At 38.1% G+C, this 22,402-nt stretch overlaps 1 protein-coding gene and 7 non-coding genes across 11 annotated transcripts; all 8 read left to right on the top strand.

The window, feature by feature from the left end:
• Positions 1–17: 17 nt before the first annotated feature.
• On the top strand, positions 18–21,273 carry LOC105906484. 4 transcript variants are annotated; one of them, XM_042708082.1, is made up of 20 exons: positions 18–257; positions 378–445; positions 13,047–13,207; positions 13,381–13,725; positions 14,261–14,614; positions 15,017–15,106; positions 15,467–15,556; positions 16,020–16,112; positions 16,474–16,548; positions 16,904–17,029; positions 17,427–17,477; positions 17,714–17,827; positions 18,482–18,577; positions 18,813–18,905; positions 19,595–19,693; positions 20,084–20,176; positions 20,302–20,400; positions 20,503–20,518; positions 20,654–20,696; positions 20,789–21,273. In XM_042708082.1, exons 3-20 carry the CDS (start codon positions 13,159–13,161, stop codon positions 20,894–20,896), a joined length of 2,034 nt encoding a protein of 677 aa, XP_042564016.1. In that variant the 5' UTR covers positions 18–257; positions 378–445; positions 13,047–13,158; the 3' UTR covers positions 20,897–21,273. The 4 variants fall into 4 exon arrangements, with proteins under 4 accessions (XP_042564016.1, XP_042564018.1, XP_031425293.1 ...); XM_042708084.1 differs by lacking the exon at positions 18,813–18,905; XM_042708083.1 differs by lacking the exon at positions 18–257 and having other exon boundaries at positions 270–445.
• On the top strand, positions 3,705–3,775 carry trnag-gcc. The gene has a single exon. It is a non-coding gene; the product is annotated as a tRNA-Gly (tRNA).
• Positions 4,253–4,323, top strand: trnag-gcc. Its single transcript has one exon. It is a non-coding gene; the product is annotated as a tRNA-Gly (tRNA).
• On the top strand, positions 5,776–5,846 carry trnag-gcc. Its single transcript has one exon. It is a non-coding gene; the product is annotated as a tRNA-Gly (tRNA).
• Positions 6,328–6,398, top strand: trnag-gcc. Its single transcript has one exon. It is a non-coding gene; the product is annotated as a tRNA-Gly (tRNA).
• Positions 6,886–6,956, top strand: trnag-gcc. Its single transcript has one exon. It is a non-coding gene; the product is annotated as a tRNA-Gly (tRNA).
• Positions 8,398–8,468, top strand: trnag-gcc. The gene has a single exon. It is a non-coding gene; the product is annotated as a tRNA-Gly (tRNA).
• trnag-gcc lies at positions 9,413–9,483 on the top strand. The gene has a single exon. It is a non-coding gene; the product is annotated as a tRNA-Gly (tRNA).
• Positions 21,274–22,402: the final 1,129 nt, after the last annotated feature.

Consider the following 22,402-nt stretch of genomic DNA (forward strand, 5'->3'; position numbering starts at 1 on the left):
TGGACCGATATGCTCGCTATCTTGGGTTTTGCGTTTCATTTCAGCGCCCATGTCTTCACGTTAGAGCAGCCATATGGTCTGCGTGAGACGCGCGGTTCTCAGCAAAATAGCTGTTTATAGTCTCCCATTAGACTAATTCAAGTTAAATGTGAAATCAGCTGTAAATGGATGGTGGGCGAAATGTTAACTGTGCTGGATTTGGATCACGTGTATGGACTCACCTTTGACCACTCTCCACGCCAGGAGCAACGAGCTAGGTATCTTTTCGACGACGACAAACACTTACATTGGAATTTTGTGATTCATAGGACATTCACATATAAATAAAACTAATAATGTAATGGATTCTGTGTCTTGTTTAATATCTTGTGTTTCAGAATTAAGAGCCAGCCGGTTTTAACCAAGAGGGAAGTAGTCAGGCGCAGGCTAATCCAATATCACGGAGGTAGGCAAAACTTTTCATAGCATGGTAAATCCATGCCTCCATCACGGACCTCTTGAAAAGGCTAGTCTCTATGCTTATTCGGGTAACGTTAGAATGTCACATAATTTGTAAGATGTCAAAGGCCATTTGTTGGAGTTAAATTCGGCTGAATATCGATTAAGTTAGTTTTTATAAAGTTGGTGGGAAGTGGGAACGGCATATTAGAAAATTATTTGACACTCGACACCTGTTTTAAGTAGGCTAATTAGCACATGGATGTTAGTGGTCGTAACTGTTTAGCTGAACATGGCTGCTTTTGCCGCTCGTTGCATTGTGAAATTATGTTTTTGTTTGCTGGTTTGGAGGTGAATGGAGGAAATTACTCGTATTTAGGAACGTGGTATTTTAATGTCTTGCAGGCAGTGGTGGAGGAAGTACTGAAGTTTAGTACTTAAGTAAAAGTACAAGTACCCAGGAAAATAAAAGTAAAAGTAAAAGTACTACATCAACAATCCTACTGAAGTAAAAGTAAAAAGTACTTACTTTTAAATTTACTTTAAGTATTAAAAGTAAAAGTACTCACGCAATGGGTTGTCTCTCAATGTCTAGGCTGTGCCATTTTGATAAAGAAATAGCTACTGGTAATAAATGCCTCTACAGATGTCACTACTAGTAATAACTATAAGCAACAACATTTGTTAATTGGAAAGGTTGGTGTACTTATTGTGCCTACCATCTGTAATACTGTTCACACTATATCTTACAATTCTGCGGATGACAAGTTATCTACCAGGGATCATTTGCAAAGTTAATACCATTAAGCCAAACCAATAAAGACACCATGTGATATATTTAAATCTTTTATTTATTTGTAAACGTGTAAAAAAGGGAAACATGGAACATGAAAAACAAATGTAATTGTAAAACTGGACAGAACAAGGCACGCTAGCTTGACATAGCTAACCTACCAGCTTTATCTTACCACTACGTTAAATATATAATGAAGATACAATCATGTTTTTTTATGCTATTGCTGTATGTCAACATGCATTTCGCTAGATAACATTATAATATCATGTCAGTAAACAAATGAAATACATATATCAATATTCAAAAGTCAGGGACATTAACTTAGCATATCAATCACTCTGCTTACCTTGATATGCTACTTTAAATTTGAGGGCGAATTATTGAAGGCTAGCAACTCCTTTTTTTGAGGGAGACAGGAAACGCATTGAAACCTCCAGGAGTCATTCTTGGGGCCTTTGAACTCGAACATATCTTTTAAATAGGGCCAAGGGTGGCTCATATCAGAGGGCTCAGTTCAGGCCGACTCTGGATCCATGTTGAATAGGCAGTAGTCAGGCTGTCTGTTGAATGTTCAGGTATAACAGGCAAAGCTACCACTAGTGCTGCTGCCAAACGCACACTCTGATATCATTGGAGTTGATAGAGCCACCTGATTGGTTTAAACTTCCAAAACAGCAACGCAATCCATAGTTTTGTGTAGGCAACATTTTGGCGAAACTGTGTTCATAAAACGTAACGAGTAACAACGCATATTGTAGAAATGTAGCGGAATAAAAGTATAGATAATAGCAAAAAAATGTAATGGAGTAAAAGTATAAAGTATGCACTATTATTTTTACTTAAGTAAAGTACAGATACGTAAAAATGTACTTAAGTACAGTAACGAAGTAAAAATACTTTGTTACATTCCACCACTGCTTGCAGGCCTATATTGGACCACAGGGTGTGCCTGGCAAATCTACCACCACTAGTAGCCTTAGGCTAGGACAAATTGGGCACTATAGATGTAGGAAAAGTTAGGTATGCTTTCAATTTGATCTCTAGCCTGACGATGTCATACTCATAATTCTAGTCAGAATATGAGTGTGATACCGTTCCTTTGGGCTGTGATTATGGGGCGTGTTTCAACCGAACCAGGAGAAAAAAATGCCTCTTCGCTCAATTGGTTACCTACAACCAATCAGAACAACGTAGTATGTGACCAGGGCCAGCTGATAAATTAAACTTTTACCGGATCCCGTAGGAAGGAAGGCAAAAATATCTTTTCGATTGACAAATCCCTTGATCGCGTTTCTCTGTTCCTCTTTAAAAATGAATGCACTGTCAATGTCTAAATGGACTCGAATCTATACATTTCAGCTCTCCAGCGGCAGCCATGTTTGTTGAAAATGAATTCAACCCGTGTGTTGGTGACGTGTTTGATTATGTTACTGTTGATCATCTGTCCATCATCGTATAAAGCCTGCCTTGACAATTTGATTGGTCCGGCAATTTCTGTCCGGAGATAATTTCTCCCCAATGGAGTAATGCCAGACCGAACTTCCCGACTTCAAATGTTGTGGGCGGGGCTAAGTTCGGTCTGGTATCCAGGCTATTTGATCTCTGCAGGCTACATGAAATCGATTATTTTGGTTTGGTTCATAGTGAACACTAGAGGGAGCAAGTGAAGGGCTTGTCCATGCTGTACAATGTTTTTTTTTTTTTAAATGACGTCGTAGACGCAAAAATGTTTACTAGTACGTTTGTTAGTGTGAACTGTATGTACAAATATAATACCCAGATTCTGCAAACTGTCAGGCAGGGTAAGTGTATTAATAATGTAGTAGTTATATCCACTTTCAACTTTGAAATGAAATAAGATAAATACTAACAGAGAAGTTTGTATTGTGGATGAAGGCTGAAACAGCACCGTTCGTCGAGGTCACATGACCATTTTAGTCAGACAGTTCTGCATTGGTGGTTCAGTGGTAGAATTCTCGCCATGCAATCTAGATCTTTTATCTAGATTAGAATCAAGTTTTATGGTAAGCAAGCTGAAGATTACTTCAGTTGTCATGCGTATTGATCACTTTGACATATATGACAATAGACATATGGAAATGCACAGAGTAGATCAAATTCTTTTTTTTTTTCTTTTTTTTTAAGTAAGCATAGAATGCACAGGAATCTTTCAGCTGAGATTTGATTCTTGGCCGAAGGAATGTAAATCCTTTTTTTCACCAATATAGTTTTAATTAGAAGCGGTCTGATTCTCTGATTTAATTGTGTAATAATCAATCTAATTTGACAGTGAATCTCCGTCTGTGGTTCAATATGTTATGGAAACACTTGCCCATGCTTGTATCGCTACTCCTCTGGATTACTGTAATTGTAAATAAGAGAAATACTAACAGAGAAGTTTGTATTGTGGATGAAGGCTGAAACAGCACCGTTCGTCGAGGTCACATGACCATTTTAGTCAGACAGTTCTGCATTGGTGGTTCAGTGGTAGAATTCTCGCCTGCCACGCGGGAGGCCCGGGTTCGATTCCCGGCCAATGCAATCTAGAGCTTTTATCTAGATTAGAATCAAGTTTTATGGTAAGCAAGCTGAAGATTACTTCAGTTGTCATGCGTATTGATCACTTTGACATATATGACAATAGACATATGGAAATGCACAGAGTAGATCAAATTCTTTTTTTTTTTTTTAAGTAAGCATAGAATGCACAGGAATCTTTCAGCTGAGATTTGATTCTTGGCCGAAGGAATGTAAATCCTTTTTTTCACCAATATAGTTTTAATTAGAAGCGGTCTGATTCTCTGATTTAATTGTGTAATAATCAATCTAATTTGACAGTGAATCTCCGTCTGTGGTTCAATATGTTATGGAAACACTTGCCCATGCTTGTATCGCTACTCCTCTGGATTACTGTAATTGTAAATAAGAGAAATACTAACAGAGAAGTTTGTATTGTGGATGAAGGCTGAAACAGCACCGTTCGTCGAGGTCACATGACCATTTTAGTCAGACAGTTCTGCATTGGTGGTTCAGTGGTAGAATTCTCGCCTGCCACGCGGGAGGCCCGGGTTCGATTCCCGGCCAATGCAATCCAGATCTTTTATCTAGATTAGAATCTAGTTTTATGGTAAGCAATCTGAAGATGAGTGCAGTTGTCATGTGTACTGATCACTTTGACATAGGGATGCACGATAATATCGGCACGACATCGGTATCTGCAGATAAAAGCTTCAAAACGTAATTATCGGCATCTGTAGATATGAACATTTCTGCCGATGTACCTGGCCGATAAAGTGACGTTCAAATTATGCGCACGCGAAGCAAATGTTTTGGTTACTATGAGCGCCAACAACGTAATTCAACACGTCGGCTGTGTGGCAGTACTTCATAGTATCAGAGGATGTTGACATGCTATTTGTCAGGAAACTTTTCAGGAGATGGAAGAGGAGACGACAGCTTGGCCGTAACGTAGGTTGCATGCATAGATGCAGACCACCCGCGTGAAACGCTTTGCAACATTACCTGTCGCACGCTAATAGAAGTTAATAAGTTGCTAGTTAGCTAGACAACACTAGCTGGTTAGCTTGAATGCTACGTGACACCAGCGAAGTTGATGATCTCATTTGACGGGATGTGAAACGTTATGTCACGAGCCCACGCTATCTGTACATGGCTTACTTTTGCATATATGGAATTTATATAGCTAACTTGGCAATAACCTTACATAGATTAGTCTAGAAATCCTAGAAGGGATGTTATTAAACTGTAAGTCAGTTAACCAACGTTAGCTTGCCAAGTTAGCCAAGTTGCATTTCCAGAGTGTAGTTGTTCAAGTTGGTACTGTTCAAGTATGAAAATTGTGACGTGAAAATATAAATAAATTTGCCATATTTGAAATCATTTCAGTAGTTTCATGAGTGAATGTCTATTTCTAAAATGATACAAATCAAGTTTTTAATGTCCCGTATCTACAGCAATACCCTATCATAATAACAGATTCATTCTAGTACAGGAGAGACTTTTCAATAATTAAAAAGCAGAGGTGTATATATCGGTATCGGCATCGGCAATCGGCCAAAATGAGCTTGTAAATATCGGCATATCGGATATCGGCTAGAATTCAATATCGTGCATCCCTACTTTGACATATGACAATAGACATATGGAAATGCACAGAGTAGATCAAATTCGTTTTTTTTTTTTTTTTAAGTAAGGATAGAATGCACAGGAATCTTTCAACTGAGATTTGATCCCTGGCCGAAGGAATATAAATCCTTTTTTTCACCAATATAGTTTTAATTAGAAACGGTCCGATTCTCTGATTTAATTGTGTAATAATCAGTCTAATTTGACAGTGAATCCCTAGCTCCGTCTGTGGTTTAATATGTTATGGAAACACTTGCCCATGCTTGTATCACTACTCCTCTGGATTACTGTAAGTGTAAATAAGAGAAATACTAACAGAGAAGTTTGTATTGTGGATGAAGGCTGAAACAGCACAGTTCGTCGAGGTCACATGACCATTTTTTTCAGACAGTTCTGCATTGGTGGTTCAGTGGTAGAATTCTCGCCTGCCACGCGGGAGGCCCGGGTTCGATTCCCGGCCAATGCAATCTAGATCTTTTATCTAGATTATTATCGAGTTTTATGGTAAGCAAGCTGAAGATTAGTGCAGTTGTCGTGTACTGATCACTTTGACATATGACAATAGACATATGGAAATGCACAGAGTAGATCAAATTCTTTTTTTTTTTTTTTTAAGTAAGCATAGAATGCACAGGAATCTTTCAGCTGAGATTTGATCCCTGGCCGAAGGAATGTAAATCCTTTTTTTCACCAATATAGTTTTAATTAGAAGCGGTCTGATTCTCTGATTTAATTGTGTAATAATCAGTCTAATTTGACAGTGAATCCCTAGCTCCGTCTGTGGTTCAATATGTTATGGAAACACTTGCCCATGCTTGTATCGCTACTCCTCTGGATTACTGTAATTGTAAATAAGAGAAATACCAACAGAGAAGTTTGTATTGTGGATGAAGGCTGGAACAGCACCGTTCGTCGATGTGACATGACCATTTTTTTCAGACAGTTCTGCATTGGTGGTTCAGTGGTAGAATTCTCGCCTGCCACGCGGGAGGCCCGGGTTCGATTCCCGGCCAATGCAATCTAGATATTTTATCTAGATTAGAATCAAGTTTTATGGTAAGCAAGCTGAAGATTACTTCAGTTGTCATGCGTATTGATCACTTTGACATATATGACAATAGACATATGGAAATGCACAGAGTAGATCAAATTCTTTTTTTTTTTTTTTTTTTTTTTTAAGTAAGCATAGAATGCACAGGAATCTTTCAGCTGAGATTTGATTCTTGGCCGAAGGAATGTAAATCCTTTTTTTCACCAATATAGTTTTAATTAGAAGCGGTCTGATTCTCTGATTTAATTGTGTAATAATCAATCTAATTTGACAGTGAATCTCCGTCTGTGGTTCAATATGTTATGGAAACACTTGCCCATGCTTGTATCGCTACTCCTCTGGATTACTGTAATTGTAAATAAGAGAAATACTAACAGAGAAGTTTGTATTGTGGATGAAGGCTGAAACGGCACCGTTCGTCGAGGTCACATGACCATTTTAGTCAGACAGTTCTGCATTGGTGGTTCAGTGGTAGAATTCTCGCCTGCCACGCGGGAGGCCCGGGTTCGATTCCCGGCCAATGCAATCCAGATCTTTTATCTAGATTAGAATCTAGTTTTATGGTAAGCAATCTGAAGATGAGTGCAGTTGTCATGTGTACTGATCACTTTGACATAGGGATGCACGATAATATCGGCACGACATCGGTATCTGCAGATAAAAGCTTCAAAACGTAATTATCGGCATCTGCAGATATGAACATTTCTGCCGATGTACCTGGCCGATAAAGTGACGTTCAAATTATGCGCACGCGAAGCAAATGTTTTGGTTACTATGAGCGCCAACAACGTAATTCAACACGTCGGCTGTGTGGCAGTACTTCATAGTATCAGAGGATGTTGACATGCTATTTGTCAGGAGATGGAAGAGGAGACGACAGCTTGGCCGTAACGTAGGTTGCATGCATAGATGCAGACCACGCGCGTGAAACGCTTTGCAACATTACCTGTCGCACGCTAATAGAAGTTAATAAGTTGCTAGTTAGCTAGACAACACTAGCTGGTTAGCTTGAATGCTACGTGACACCAGCGAAGTTGATGATCTCATTTGACGGGATGTGAAACGTTATGTCACGAGCCCACGCTATCTGTACATGGCTTACTTTTGCATATATGGAATTTATATAGCTAACTTGGCAATAACCTTACATAGATTAGTCTAGAAATCCTAGAAGGGATGTTATTAAACTGTAAGTCAGTTAACCAACGTTAGCTTGCCAAGTTAGCCAAGTTGCATTTCCAGAGTGTAGTTGTTCAAGTTGGTACTGTTCAAGTATGAAAATTGTGACGTGAAAATATGAATAAATTTGCCATATTTGAAATCATTTCAGTAGTTTCATGAGTGAATGTCTATTTCTAAAATGATACAAATCAAGTTTTTAATGTCCCGTATCTACAGCAATACCCTATCATAATAACAGATTCATTCTAGTACAGGAGAGACTTTTCAATAATTAAAAAGCAGAGGTGTATATATCGGTATCGGCATCGGCAATCGGCCAAAATGAGCTTGTAAATATCGGCATATCGGATATCGGCTAGAATTCAATATCGTGCATCCCTACTTTGACATATGACAATAGACATATGGAAATGCACTGAGTAGATCAAATTCGTTTTTTTTTTTTTTTTTAAGTAAGCATAGAATGCACAGGAATCTTTCAGCTGAGATTTGATCCCTGGCCGAAGGAATATAAATCCTTTTTTTCACCAATATAGTTTTAATTAGAAACGGTCCGATTCTCTGATTTAATTGTGTAATAATCAGTCTAATTTGACAGTGAATCCCTAGCTCCGTCTGTGGTTTAATATGTTATGGAAACACTTGCCCATGCTTGTATCACTACTCCTCTGGATTACTGTAAGTGTAAATAAGAGAAATACTAACAGAGAAGTTTGTATTGTGGATGAAGGCTGAAACAGCACAGTTCGTCGAGGTCACATGACCATTTTTTTCAGACAGTTCTGCATTGGTGGTTCAGTGGTAGAATTCTCGCCTGCCACGCGGGAGGCCCGGGTTCGATTCCCGGCCAATGCAATCTAGATCTTTTATCTAGATTATTATCTAGTTTTATGGTAAGCAAGCTGAAGATTAGTGCAGTTGTCGTGTACTGATCACTTTGACATATATGACAATAGACATATGGAAATGCACAGAGTAGATCAAATTCTTTTTTTTTTTTTTTTTTAAGTAAGCATAGAATGCACAGGAATCTTTCAGCTGAGATTTGATTCTTGGCCGAAGGAATGTAAATCCTTTTTTTCACCAATATAGTTTTAATTAGAAGCGGTCTGATTCTCTGATTTAATTGTGTAATAATCAATCTAATTTGACAGTGAATCTCCGTCTGTGGTTCAATATGTTATGGAAACACTTGCCCATGCTTGTATCGCTACTCCTCTGGATTACTGTTGGAGCCAGAATGGGTTTTGTTTATTGTTATTATTTATAGTTATGAAATATTAGGATAAGTGTTTTGCATTTATCATAATTTAATTAAATAATATTTTGTTGGTATTTGGATTTGCTTTGTGTACTGTTGAACAACCTGGAGGTGCGAAATTGCGTTGGCCACGGCCCACTTCGTCAGGTGACTGCAGCACCTGACCTCGTGAAGGCAATTAAAGCAGTCTGGACGCGTCACTCCAGATACAAGTTGGCAGGCATGCAAGCCAAAAGGTTTTTTGACCGCAGAAAGCACAACAAATTGGAAATATGGAAATCGTTGAACCTCTGCTGTTTCACACCTCCAGGTTGTACAATCATCTCAATACAGGTACATAATTCTTCATCTTTATTTTTTTGCAATAAATCAACTATCAACTAAAACCCATCAACTTACCGAACAGTGCTTGAAGCGCGTCAACCTAAGGCTGGAGTAGGAACTGGGTTTTACACTAACAGAGAAGTTTGTATTGTGGATGAAGGCTGAAACAGCACAGTTCGTCAAGGTCACATGACCATTTTAGTCAGACAGTTCTGCATTGGTGGTTCAGTGGTAGAATTCTCGCCTGCCACGCGGGAGGCCCGGGTTCGATTCCCGGCCAATGCAATCCAAATCTTTTATCTAGATTATTATCTAGTTTTATGGTAAGCAAGCTGAAGATTAGTGCAGTTGTCGTGTACTGATCACTTTGACATATGACAATAGACATATGGAAATGCACAGAGTAGATCAAATTCTTTTTTTTTTTTTTTTAAGTAAGCATAGAATGCACAGGAATCTTTCAGCTGAGATTTGATTCTTGGCCGAAGGAATGTAAATCCTTTTTTTCACCAATATAGTTTTAATTAGAAGCGGTCTGATTTAATTGTGTAATAATCAATCTAATTTGACAGTGAATCTCCGTCTGTGGTTCAGTATGTTATGGAAACACTTGATTTATTCCACACTCGATTACAATTACTTCAACTCCGGTTTCTTCTGTTGACCAGGCATTCACGTTGGCCGTCAGTTGCACCTGGACAAGATACATTTCAAGTGGCCCCCTCTCCACCGAAGCTTTGTGGTTGTTCGCATCGGTGTCTCCTTCGTCCTGGTGTTGGTGCCTTGCGGAGCGGGGACTGGCTCTAAAGTTCTCCTGGTGGTGGCCTCTCCTTGCCGGCAGACAGGCGTCTCCGGGTCCTGGGGCGGCTCCAGTGCAGCAGCCATCCCACCGTCTTCTCACTGCGCCGACCACTGGGTGCCCACTCCATCCACTGCTGCTGACTGTCACTCCTGGGCTAGGGGTGTGGAGAAGTGTCATAGCAGGTGCCTTGGAGTGATGCTTTTTAGATGCTCCCCCAGCTCCAGCTATTTTGGCCGCCCTCCCCATACCTGAGCGTGGTCATCTTTACAGCAACCGACACCATGTAGCGATCTCACAGAGTCAGCTTCCTCTTTTGGTGTTCTTTGTCATTTATTTAGCATAGGCAATTCAACACTGATACTGACACCAGGATGGCATAGCATTTATAGGTGGGCACAACAACAGAGGGCAAGGGTGGCAGAGATCACACATGAGGGAAAATGGCATCAGGTTATCATAACATTCACTGACTCTAATCATTAACAAAATGACAGATAAACTAAAACTAAAGAGAGTAAGCCACATTTGAAATGAAAACACTACACATGAATTAAACAATTAAATGCACTCATCCACTCACTTGCACAGCATTCTGCCACACACACTTCAATCCGCACTTACCCGGAACAACAGACAAACACGGGCTCGCTACATGTTATGCTATGTGTTTGTATTCGCATGAGGGGGGGAGAGTGAAATCGGGTCTTGCATGAAGGGTTACTTATTTTGTTTTTATACAGCAATAATGATTTGTTTAATTATGTTTGCTTCACTGCTATGTTGTGCACACAAAGTACACTTGATTTGAATGCTGTTGTTGCTTCTGAGACTTCTGTTTTTGGACTCAGTAACTGTTCATACATTTAACTTTATTGTAAGCTGTGTATATAGTCTTATATAGTCTTATATGTTTATATTCTCTTCTCTTAAATCATCTGTATCAAAGATGCGTTTAAGTCTCTGAAACTGACCGGGGTATGTTATCTGTCTGTCCTAAGAATGGTGTTACTCTCCGTTGGTTTTGGAAGTTTGTAAATCACCACTGTGATCTTTAAAGATCTTTAGATCAAGAAAATGGATTTCAGTTAGAGAAACGGTAGAGCTTCTGTCAGCATTCAAGCTGGAATACACAAATGTTTCTTCCCAAAATCTCATAAACGAATAAGAATAATAAGGTCCAAAGCACAGATCCATTGCTAAGCACACACTCAAAACACACACCCATTGCTTTTTTTAGTTTATTGTATTTTTGTTATATGATGTTTTGTTATATGTTGTATATGTATGTCCCTCATGGCACCAACAGGAGTTATACAATGACAATAAAGGCTTTTTATTCTATTCTAGTCTAAACTCTTTTTGTGTTTGTAGAATTGATTGTTGTTCATCAAAAATCCATTCTGCAAGTTGCAAGATGAATGCAGCAGGGGGCATCTGTTCTGTTCCGTCTTTTTTCCAAGTAATGTGATAAAGCCCATGGCCCTTCATTACGATCAACCCATGGTGACTAAAAGGGATGATCCAATGTTCTTAAGTCTTAAATTGTATTTAATACATGTGTGCTATCTTGATTAAAAGAGGGCAGGTCTACAACAATGGTTTCATGTAAAAAAATAAATAACGAATTTAGATGCTGGTTTACACTGATTATTGGTCTTTAAGGGTTCTCTAAGTTCTTGTGTATTTATTCCATTTATTTTATGGGTAGCAACGGGGTGTAAGAAAATACCATTTTAAAATCCCCCTTTTAGACACGCATCATGTTTTAACTTCCAAGTGTCCAAATACCTCGTTCCTCTCATGCCCCCACAACTTGACCCCCAGACACACATATCACCTCAAACTCTCCCCAGGCAGACATATCGTCCACCCATATCCTCTAAAGAGTAACTTCAAATACATACATACATCAGATAACCCCCATATACTTAATCTCCCACCCGCCCCCCTTGCCAAAGGGTCCCGAGTAGCCCACACCTCAACATTTCCAACAGACCTGTGAATAATTTAATTATGCCATTGTGTCCATATGTTAATTCTACCCTATATAACCTACGTATTTCTGTAAGAACATTGAAAAAATTTCTCGTGACCATTGATTGTAACATCTAAGATTACTGGGCTACGCTTCAGAATAAACTGATTCTTTCGCTAAGCCACCTTCCCGAGTCTCTTAGTCCGAAAAACTTGAACCAAGGAAACATCTTTGGCGTTTCATAGAGGATTCGCCAAGAACAGCCTACTCTTTCAGAGGGTTAACAGGCTTTAGGGGAGGTCCTTACCAAACTGGATTTTCCTGTACGTGTGCTCTCGGGAGGAGGTTAGGGGATTGGAGCTGTGTGGGTAGAGAATATTTAGATGCTAGACTACTTACTTATGGTAAGTAATATTCAGAATAGATTTGATCATGTTTGTCCAACTCATATTTTTAATCATGGCTATGTTATTACATATCATACACTGTAATTACTAGAAAAGTCTTTGGCAAGTATGGGGCATAGCCCTTAACCTGTGATTTCTGTTATTTTATGTGCAGCATATTGAATTCACACACTTTCAAGAGGTGAATCTACTCTACTCTTAGTTTGTCAGATCAATTGTATCAGTAATAGTGTTGCCCTGACTCATGTTAACCACATACTACAGTTGGCCGACATTATTTTCAAATCTAGAAGAAAAGGCTTTTGTTAGAAAAAAGCAGAATGAAACTATGAAGTAATGGTTACAGAGGTTTAATCTAGTTGTGAACAGATGTGTTGAAGCAATCATTCATGAGAGGCAACTAAACTGCAATTTTATATCTTCAATATACCACTTGCGTCCCAAGTATTATTGCTTTTAAAACAATTTCTACTCCATTTTTGCTATGTCAAACTAATAGTCAAGTTGTTTATTTCACGTCAGGCTATGTCATAATGTAATTTTTTCTACTGAAAACTTGTAAGGTTGTTTAATCAGTGGAACATGTAGAAGTGGGCTATACAAATATTACTACTATTAGCATTACCATGATCATTGTAAAGGTATTTTACTCTCCTATTTTTAGATTTGGTCCAAAATGTCTACACAATTCCTGTGCCTATGATGTCTGCAATGTCATGAAGGGAACGCACTATCCCTGTGAAAACCTGAAATCGTGTGTGGGCAGGTAGAAGAAGATGGAAGTCTCTGTGGGCTTGCTGTTAGTTTTGGTTGAAGTTGTACAAGGTGACACTTCAGCAGTTATACAATATTTTTTGTCTTTTATGTTTTTGTAATATGCCATGAAATTTTAAAACATATTCACAGATCAGTCATTACAAAATGGTGTTTACTGACATGTCTGAAATCGCCTGGATAAACTGTAAGTGAATTATGTTTGATGTCCTTGTGGTTCTTAGGCTTCCAAATTCAGAGTCCTGCTGGTCCTCTGGTAGCCCAGCTGGGAGGTTCTGTTCTTCTGCCCTGTTCTGTTGAAACCCCCTTGCCTCTGGAGGAGCTGGAGGTGGAGTGGAGAAGGACAGACTCAGAGTCACTGGTGCACCTGTTCCAAGAGGGAGAAGTTAGACCAGAATCACAGGACTATACCTACAGGGGAAGAGCCCACTTCTTCACGGTGGACATGTCCAAAGGAAACTACTCCCTACTTCTCAAAAATGTGTCACGAGAAGATGCTGGAATTTACAGTTGCAAAGTTTACACTGAAAATGAGGCACACAAAATTACTGTTGACCTTGAAGGGGTTGGTGAGTACTGGTGTTTTTTTATTTATTTTTTTATTATCCTGAACCTTCCACTTCAGTTTCTTCCCATCACGGACCTGGACATTGCCAACAGGAAGTTAGTGGTCAGAGGTTTGCAAGTCAACAGCAGGCTTGTTTGTAAAGACCCAAGTATGATCATTGTGGTCAAATGATATGTGCTTCAAAGCAGAAGTGATGTGATTTTCTGTTGTGAGTTAATCCTTTGTTGTGTTTGGACAAAAGAAGAAGTATAAAATGTTTGCTTTTTTTTCAGCACAGATGTTTGGTCATTTCTGGAAATTAGGATTTTTTTTCATCCATTTCATAATTTGAAAACACAAATAAAAGTCTGTGGTATTTGCATGGTCTGTAATTAATATTTGCATGCACGGAATGCACTGCATGTGTACACATCTTAAAATAGCCTTGTACAATGTCACTGAATGTTAAGGGTATATCATTTCATGTGCCCTTACCATATGTTGTTTGTGTAATGTGCTGTGAACGTGATTTTCCTCTTGTTTTTGGATTATGGCAGAATACCTGGTAGTGACCGGAGCAGGTGCTGTTTATGCCTCCAAGGGTGAAGCGGTTGTCCTTAACTGCTCTGTGGATTCCCATATCCCACCTGAGGAACTGATAGAGGTCAGTTGGAGGAGGACAGACCAGGGGATGTTGGTGCTGCTTTACCAACATGGTGAGGTCCTACCAGACTCCTCACATGAGAGATATCGAGGCAGAGCAGAGTTCTTCACCACAGAAATCCCCAAAGGTAACTTTTCACTGAGACTGAAGGATGTCAGAACTGAGGACGAAGGGGAGTACATCTGTGAAGCCCGCAGCAGCAATCTTATTGGCAAAAGCACCGTAAAAATAGACAAACTGCAAATGGGTAAGTGATGCTTCCTCAAACCATTGGACTCCATGGACGAGGACCCGCTCCCCATCCCGTGATTATACACTGATGAAAACATAATTATGAATACTATATACCATTTCTGCTAATAGATCACCCTAAATCCTACATACCTTTAAATGTATAAGGTCCTAGCTGACCTTTGTGTGATCTGAAGATAGTGAGCTGTAAAGCTTTGATCTTCGGTGCCCACTTAGTGCCTAGAAACTTTTCAGATTTGTCAAAATGTAAATACCCTATGATTAATATAGTCATGGTTAATCAATAAGGTATAATTGACTATTAAACCCAATTATTACAATTTTCTATTATGACCATTAGCTAACCATGAGTAATTAATCGTGTTCCTTTTTCCCAACTAACATCTTTGATTTACAGGTCTCTCCTTTCTGCATTACTTAGTACTTATGTGTTGTGCTGCATCCTTTCTGATAAGCAGTGTGGCTGTTGTCCATTTCATGAGCAGAGGTTTGTTTGCACTTTTTGTTTCCATCATACTCACATTTAGGAGTGCATACTTTTTACCTATGCAGAAATTACCATAAGCATAATTATCATAGCAAAGTTTACTGTTGTCTGTGTCTGTGGTCTTTTTCAGAGCCATACCGAATCAGGCCAGTGAGAGATGGTGTATTTCTGTATATGATTCATTAATGTGTAGCCTACTGCTGCCTCGTGTTACTTAGCAATGATGCATGAACTTGATTTTCATTTTTATTTAATCAACTTTTCCCCAAAAAACTAGAATGATTTTAGAATTCGTGTTCCAAAAGATGGATTAATTGCAGCTGATATAGAAGTAAATTATGATGTTATTTTCATCTGTAGGGAGAAATGTATTGGCTGTGCATTTCTTGCTGGTTTTTAGTCCAAACATACTGTTATTCAGTGGATTCGTCTTGTGGGGATCGGCTGAGGGTAAGTCGGTATTAAGTCTTAAGTCCCAATTAAGTTTCAATATGTTTCTACCCTTAGACATGTTTTGCTGTTTTATCAGTTTTAGCTTAATGTCAGTATTATAATTTATTGTACAATAATTTACATAAATCTTACATATATGTTTTGTGTAAGTATGACATTGTACCTTATGTGAACAATATAAATAAAATGAAGACATGGTCAATAGAGCCAGATGCCCTTCTATTCACCAGTTAATTACTAACTTTTTATCCTCATCAACCACAAATTCATAGATGCACTACTTCCTGTGAATTTTCTATAGCCCAAAAAACTCTTGTATCTTGGATAGAGTAGGACTGGCCATGTTATTTTAACCCGTGCTGTTTATTATTAATATACGCTTTTGCACCTATAGATGAGCAAATGTATATTCTATTGTTATGTTATGGAACGTAACATTTCATATTTCTGATTTTCATAGGGTTGTTTAGTGAAGCAGCTGCCTGCTCGGTTGTCAATCTCACACGGATCCTCTTCTTGCTTGTCACTACTCCATATCTTGGTGCAGTTCATGGTATGATGCATATTCTGTAGATGTGGATAGAATAAGAGCATTTATTTAATTATAATTTATTCACTTATCTGAACTTCACTTAACCCTTCTATGAACCCTTCTACTTTGCTATTTACCTCTGCTTGATCATATTTATCAATAAGAGCACCATCCAGGCACCCACAAGACACTGAGTAGATTTAAAGTCTTGTTCTTCACAACAGAATGAGCCAAGGCCTGTGAGTTTCGGGTTGAAAAAAGAATGAATTGATCCATTTTTCTTTTAGTGAAGATTGAAAACAATTGTGGTCTCAAAGGCTGATCAAACATATATTGTTTAGTTTGTAGTTTTAGACAAAATGCATTTCTGTTCCTTTCACAGGTTCTTCCCAAAAACTGATCAGAGTTGTGAGTGTCACTGTTGAACACACAGTCATTGCTGTGGTTGTATATTCAGGTATGTTCTTCAGCTAATATAGGAACCAACGGTTTCTTTGGTGGTTTGACTTACAGAAGTGTTCATGAATGGTCCAGTCATAGACATAGTGTTATGGAGCCTAGACATGAGCCTGTCTAGAGCCTGACTAACAGTTGTTCTTATGTTTTTGTGTGGCTTTAAATGATGTAGTACAGTAAGCTGGTTGAGCACAGTGTTTGGTGTAGGTAGCACATTTATACCTCACATGAAAGTCACATTTATTACTTTAAAGTTTTTCTACAATTCCCACACATTTGTTATTTGGTATCTGATTATTTTTCATTGAAGTTGGAGAGCAGATATTGTTTTATAAGTATGCTTGTTTTTCACATAGATGCCTACAATAAAAGGCTAAAATGGAGCTCTTATATCATGGATGGACCGTTTCACATACGTTTCATACGACTGTATGTCTTTTTTGGATTAACAATTTTCTTCAGTCTTTGTGCAATCTATACAGGTATGGAATATAAAATCCCCACACATTTCCATAGCTGGCAATAACTAGTTGTATATTAATTTATAAATGAGTTGTGTTTGATACTGAGGTTTCCTAAACTAACATCAGCTAATGCATCAGCTAATAAGAACATAGTAAACATTCAGAGAGGTTGTTTATGCATGTTAAAGCAGCTATAAGTGAAATAATTTTGGAATACTCAAGCCATCCAGCTTCATATTTTTCTAAGTATATAACATGTTAGCTAAAGAATACTTACTGTTTCAAATATGAATGAACGGATTTACAAGCATATAATCACTTGTATAAATACTGATTGGTGAAGTAAATTATTTTAAAATGGTTACTATAGGTGTGTTGACAAAAAGGTACTGATCTGCATCCCTTATCTCTATAGAAATAGTATCAGTGTATCAGTTGCCATGCATGCTTCCCAGGTCTGAACCAGGTGAGTGATTTGTGTTATTTGCAAAAGAATGTTGAACATGTATTTAATACAACCGTGTTAAGAGATAAATGATATTGACATGTCTGGGGAAAAAACTGAAGAAACTCAAAATGATCAGTGATCTTGAAAGTTTCTTTGTTATTGGAAACTGGGATTAGTAATTTTGTATTTCAGTAAAAATATCTTTAATTATCCACCTCATCCTTCACCTTTCAATATTTCCCAATGTTTTTTAGGGCCCAATTCTCAAATGGAACCGTCAAAACAAGTCTGGACATTTACACTTCTAGAGATAAGCAGCATTGCTCAGATGTTGTTTCTCTCTCTTAAAACTAAAAGATACACCCATGGTAGGCCTGTTATGTATAAGGAAATCCTGTACAGTGCCCTGGGCTTGCAGTTTTATCTCTAAGATACTATTGAGACACTTTTGATATTATTGATGTGACAAGCTCCTTCGAATGTGAGTAGTGCTCAACTCATGAATTTGTAAGTGCTTTAAAGGTCAGAAGCACATGGCAAAACAAAATACAAAGCCACATGGTCCACAAAAACAAACAAAAAGAATATGGTGGAGACAAAACACAAACAGAGCAAATGGCAGTGTCCTGACATATTGTTGTTATTCAAGCTCAACAGCCAATCAAATTACACCCTTCCCCTCTGCTCATGAGGCAAAATGTTGATTGGCTGGAATAGTGTATGGCTCAGTCCGAGCTATTTTGTTTCCCAATTACAGAGCCAGGACTGGGTGTGAACACCAGGGTTTTTATTGAGTGTATGCACAGAACGGACAGCTAGAGGACTGTGAGGAGCAATTAGCTGAATTTGACAATTTGTAGTGCATTGGATTAGAATTGCGGACTGTACCTTTAATTAGCACTAAAAGTGATCATACTTAGCTAGCACTGAAAGTGTCTCTTTAAGATACCATCAGTATACTACAAAAGACAGGCTAGGGGTACCCAGCAAGGGCCAACCAGATTGTTCTTTCTCCCCTTCAGACATTAGGCAAATACTTATTTGGATTGCTCCACTTCTGCCAATGATTGTAATACTGATCCGTAGACTGGTGAGGAAGAGGCCACAATGTTGGGGCCGTAAGTATCAATAGCAAATAGCAAAGGAATCAGGGTGCCTTATGTATTATGAGCTGTAATTCCTCTTCATAAAATCAATCAACTGGGGAAACACACTTTCACACACACTAACATTACCTGATTAATGAAGTGGTCTTCGTTCAAAGTACAAGGAAGTTTCCTTTAACACCTGTCTGGACAGATAGACTTGTGTTACTGTAAAGGGAAAAGAAAATTATGTGTTTGTTATGTGCAGGCTTTTGCTGGACAGCAACCATGGCCATTTGGATGCCTTTTTATTTTGTAATAACCATTTATATCCTGGGTCATGTCCAGGATGCAATTGAAGGTAAAGACAGTTTAATTTGGGAAAACAAACACTTAACTCTGATTTGTTGATAGTAATGCAACATTAATAGCATATTACTTATATATGATCAAAAGTGCTCCACATAATTGTGCAGAGTTTGACTTTATGTATATGTACACCATGTATTTCAGTTAATCTATTTTCCTAGTCAAATATTTCATGACAACTTTATTTTTAGTTTTATGTGTCACAGATGTATTGCAAAAAGGGGCACGTTTCCCGAAAGCGTCGTTGAACAACTACTGTAGTTAAATGATAGAGAGACTATCGTTTAGAACACTCTCTCACCACAGTTACCACTGTTGTTGCTCAACAACACTTTCAGTAAATGCACCCCAGAGGAGTGTATAGGTTTTCTTACATACGTATCTGTCACATATGAATGAAATACAGTATGTCTGTGCTGTGTCCTTAAATGATCAAGTCCAACATCTTCACAGAGGCAGTTATGTGTGATTTGAACAAACGATCACCATAACTATTGCACTGCAGTGTGGCAACCGTGTGAACATGTGTTGTATCCCATCACTTCTCTCACAATAAGACAACTGTAACAAACTGATTTCATTGCAGTGTGATTTAATTTGAAATAGCAATGTTTTGATTACGAGATGATTGCTGTATGTTGCCAGAACTCATGCAGAATCACTTATCCTGTCTGATTACAGCAATTTCACCTGGAGAAGGTGCAGGGCTTCTGTGTGTTTTTGCTCTATTAAAGATGTTAGCGAATGTCTCCCTGTCAAAGCACCCAGATAGCATACCCGGTAAGTCTCTGATTCGTGTACAAGTCAGATCTTAGTTATCTAAAACCAGTGCATAACCGCATCATCTTTTTTACATTTTAGGCTGGAAAGTTGTCATTGTTGGACTTAAACAACTTAATAATGACCTCTTGACTGCCAAGGTTGCTTGGATACATGTGAATTTACAGTAGATAGAAGGAAAAATGCAAAGCTGGTTTTGGCAGATGGCACCGTTCATTTTATGTTAATTTCATAAAGGCCTGATACTGTCCTGTTATGAATGCGCTTAAAAAAAAAACCCAATATGTAGTGGTTGATGATCTTGGTCATTATAAGTTGGCCTCCATAATAGGATCCGAGTGATTTGTAGTCTCTTTATTCTGGCCTAATCCACTCCATGTTTAATTACAGAAATACCACAAACCATTCTATTTATGTTTGGGGCTGCAGGACTAAGTATTGTAAATTCTATTGGTTTGGCAACCAAATTGTTCCTGACATCAGGTAAAATGAAAACTGAAGCGTCATTGTCTTAACATTACAATATTTTATAAATGTATGTTCCTGTAATTTAGTCGCACAGTTATATGTTACTATGTTATGTTACTATGATATGTTTCTACTTTCAGGAGGTGGCCATCAAAATGTACCTGATCTTAGATTCATCACCCTTCCATCCGAATGTGTCTTTGTGTTTGGATGGTTTACATTGCAGATACATGATTACTGTAAGTGTTAAATCAATCCAAATTGATAAAGAACAAGTTGTACTGTATCTATGACTACTAATTGATCTGACTCTCCATCTTGCTTACTCTCATGTAATACAGGGACACACAAACACAGGTAAATCCTCTCATCAACTAAGCATGAAAATATCAGTCGACCTCCTGCTCTAATCCCTAATTCTTATACCAACACACTTTTTTGGATTTTATCGATTGACTAATTTGTATTGGTCCTTGCCCTATCCCCAATCAGGACAGAGAGCAACTCAGAGAGGCACAGAGACCTCGTATTACAGGTTGGTTGCAATATATTCACTAAGGAATGAAAGACAAGTCACGTAAACATGCACAGACATGTAACGGGTCTTAAACAGGTTTCTCATTGCAGGACACAGCTGACACTCATGAGATGCATGTCATGGCCAGACCAGATTTACACACTTCAGACCCCTCTTTGATGACAACTGTCTCAGAGCAGAAAATATACCACCTGTAAATGTTGAGAGCATGTATGTTTGCATACTCCATTAATCTGTATCTTTGTCAATAAAGATATTTGGGGAAAAAAAAAAAATCTGTATCTTTGTAATCCTGGTATCTTGTCTTGTGGACATGTAAGATGTTGTGCAGGTTTCTGTTTGCCCTAAGCCTAACGGTGGGTGTCCACGGCACTCGTTATCGTGCTGCTCTCATTGGGATAGAATGGAAGCGATTTGCTGCCTGCTGAGGAAAAAAATCGTCTTTGCTGCCTGCTGAAAGTTGGGCATTCTTTAACTTTATGCAAATGAGAGTGATTTGCTGCCTGCTGAGAGCCAATCAATTCGGCGTGTGTGTGATTTGGAAGCCAACGTAGCTCATAGGGGCAGGAGTAATTAAAAATATCGAAACAAGATGGCGGAGTCTCGGGACTCTGTTAAATTTTTATTATTTACTGAAATCACCCAAACCAAACCCAATCCCTAACCATAACCTTAACCATACATTGTAGTGAACAGAACAGATAGTTTGTTTATAATCTGAGCATCTCTGCATCTCAAGCTAGTCTGTAGGGGACCTTCCGAATAAAATATGACCCATACATTTGTGTACTTAGTTCTGCATATTGTGTTAAAACTGCAGTAGGGAATTTGGAGAGCATTTCCAAGTAAAATATTCCTCCGGAGAAAAGAGTCTAACAGGCCTTGGACTCCCAAGTGTTAAGCAAAGCTTATTCAGGCTAGGGGACACAATCATCAGGGTCATAGAATGATTGTTTGAAGATGCATAATACCATTAATAAAAAACTGGAACTCCAGCTATGCTGGAGTGTAGCGAGACTGTGGTCCATTAAAACAGTAATTATAATAGTACAGTCATTTAAAAATCATTATTAATATTCAGTCATTTAAACTATTACTAAACTATGATAAAATATTATTGCATTTATGGACTCAAATTAGCATTACCTGATAAAACCATTTAGAGGGAAGGGAGTGTGAGCTGGTACAGAAGCTTTGAACCGAATGTGATTTAAAAAATGTTTTATTATTATTTTATTATTCATTATTATGAGATTTTATCTTATTACTTCAAGATATTAAGTCATTATTTCAAGATACTTTCTTGTTATTTGAAGATAGTATGTCGTTATTTCAAAATAGTATCTTGTTATTTCAAGATATTAAGTGGTAATTTCAAGATAACATTTGAAAATAACTTAACAACTTGATATCTTGAATAACAAGATACTATCTTGAAATAACAACTTAATATCCTGAAATATTAAGTCATTATTAACTACTTACCAACCAAGAGTGAAGTCATGCCAGGAAATATCAAACTGAGGCTTTAACGCATCAACCGAGCGATAGCGAGTTTGATAAGCCGAAGTTTGATATTTCCCGGCATGACCGAATGGTCGAGGTTAGTAAGTTGTTTATTATATGGCATTTTTCTCTCCTTTCATTTTGTAAATGCAAAGAAATGGTAATTGCAAATAGAAAACATGTCGTTTTGTTGAGCT

Source organism: Clupea harengus, chromosome 6 (assembly GCF_900700415.2).
Source record: "Clupea harengus chromosome 6, Ch_v2.0.2, whole genome shotgun sequence".
Lineage (NCBI taxonomy): Eukaryota > Metazoa > Chordata > Actinopteri > Clupeiformes > Clupeidae > Clupea > Clupea harengus.

Excerpts from the sequence above, each read along its gene's own strand:
- LOC105906484 (XM_042708082.1), top strand. The coding sequence starts at position 13,159 with ATGGAAGTCTCTGTGGGCTTGCTGTTAGTTTTGGTTGAAGTTGTACAA. Across the intron at positions 13,208-13,380 it reads TTTGGTTGAAGTTGTACAAG|GCTTCCAAATTCAGAGTCCT; the intron begins GTGACACTTCAG and ends TGTGGTTCTTAG. Across the intron at positions 18,906-19,594 it reads TGTCCAGGATGCAATTGAAG|CAATTTCACCTGGAGAAGGT; the intron begins GTAAAGACAGTT and ends GTCTGATTACAG.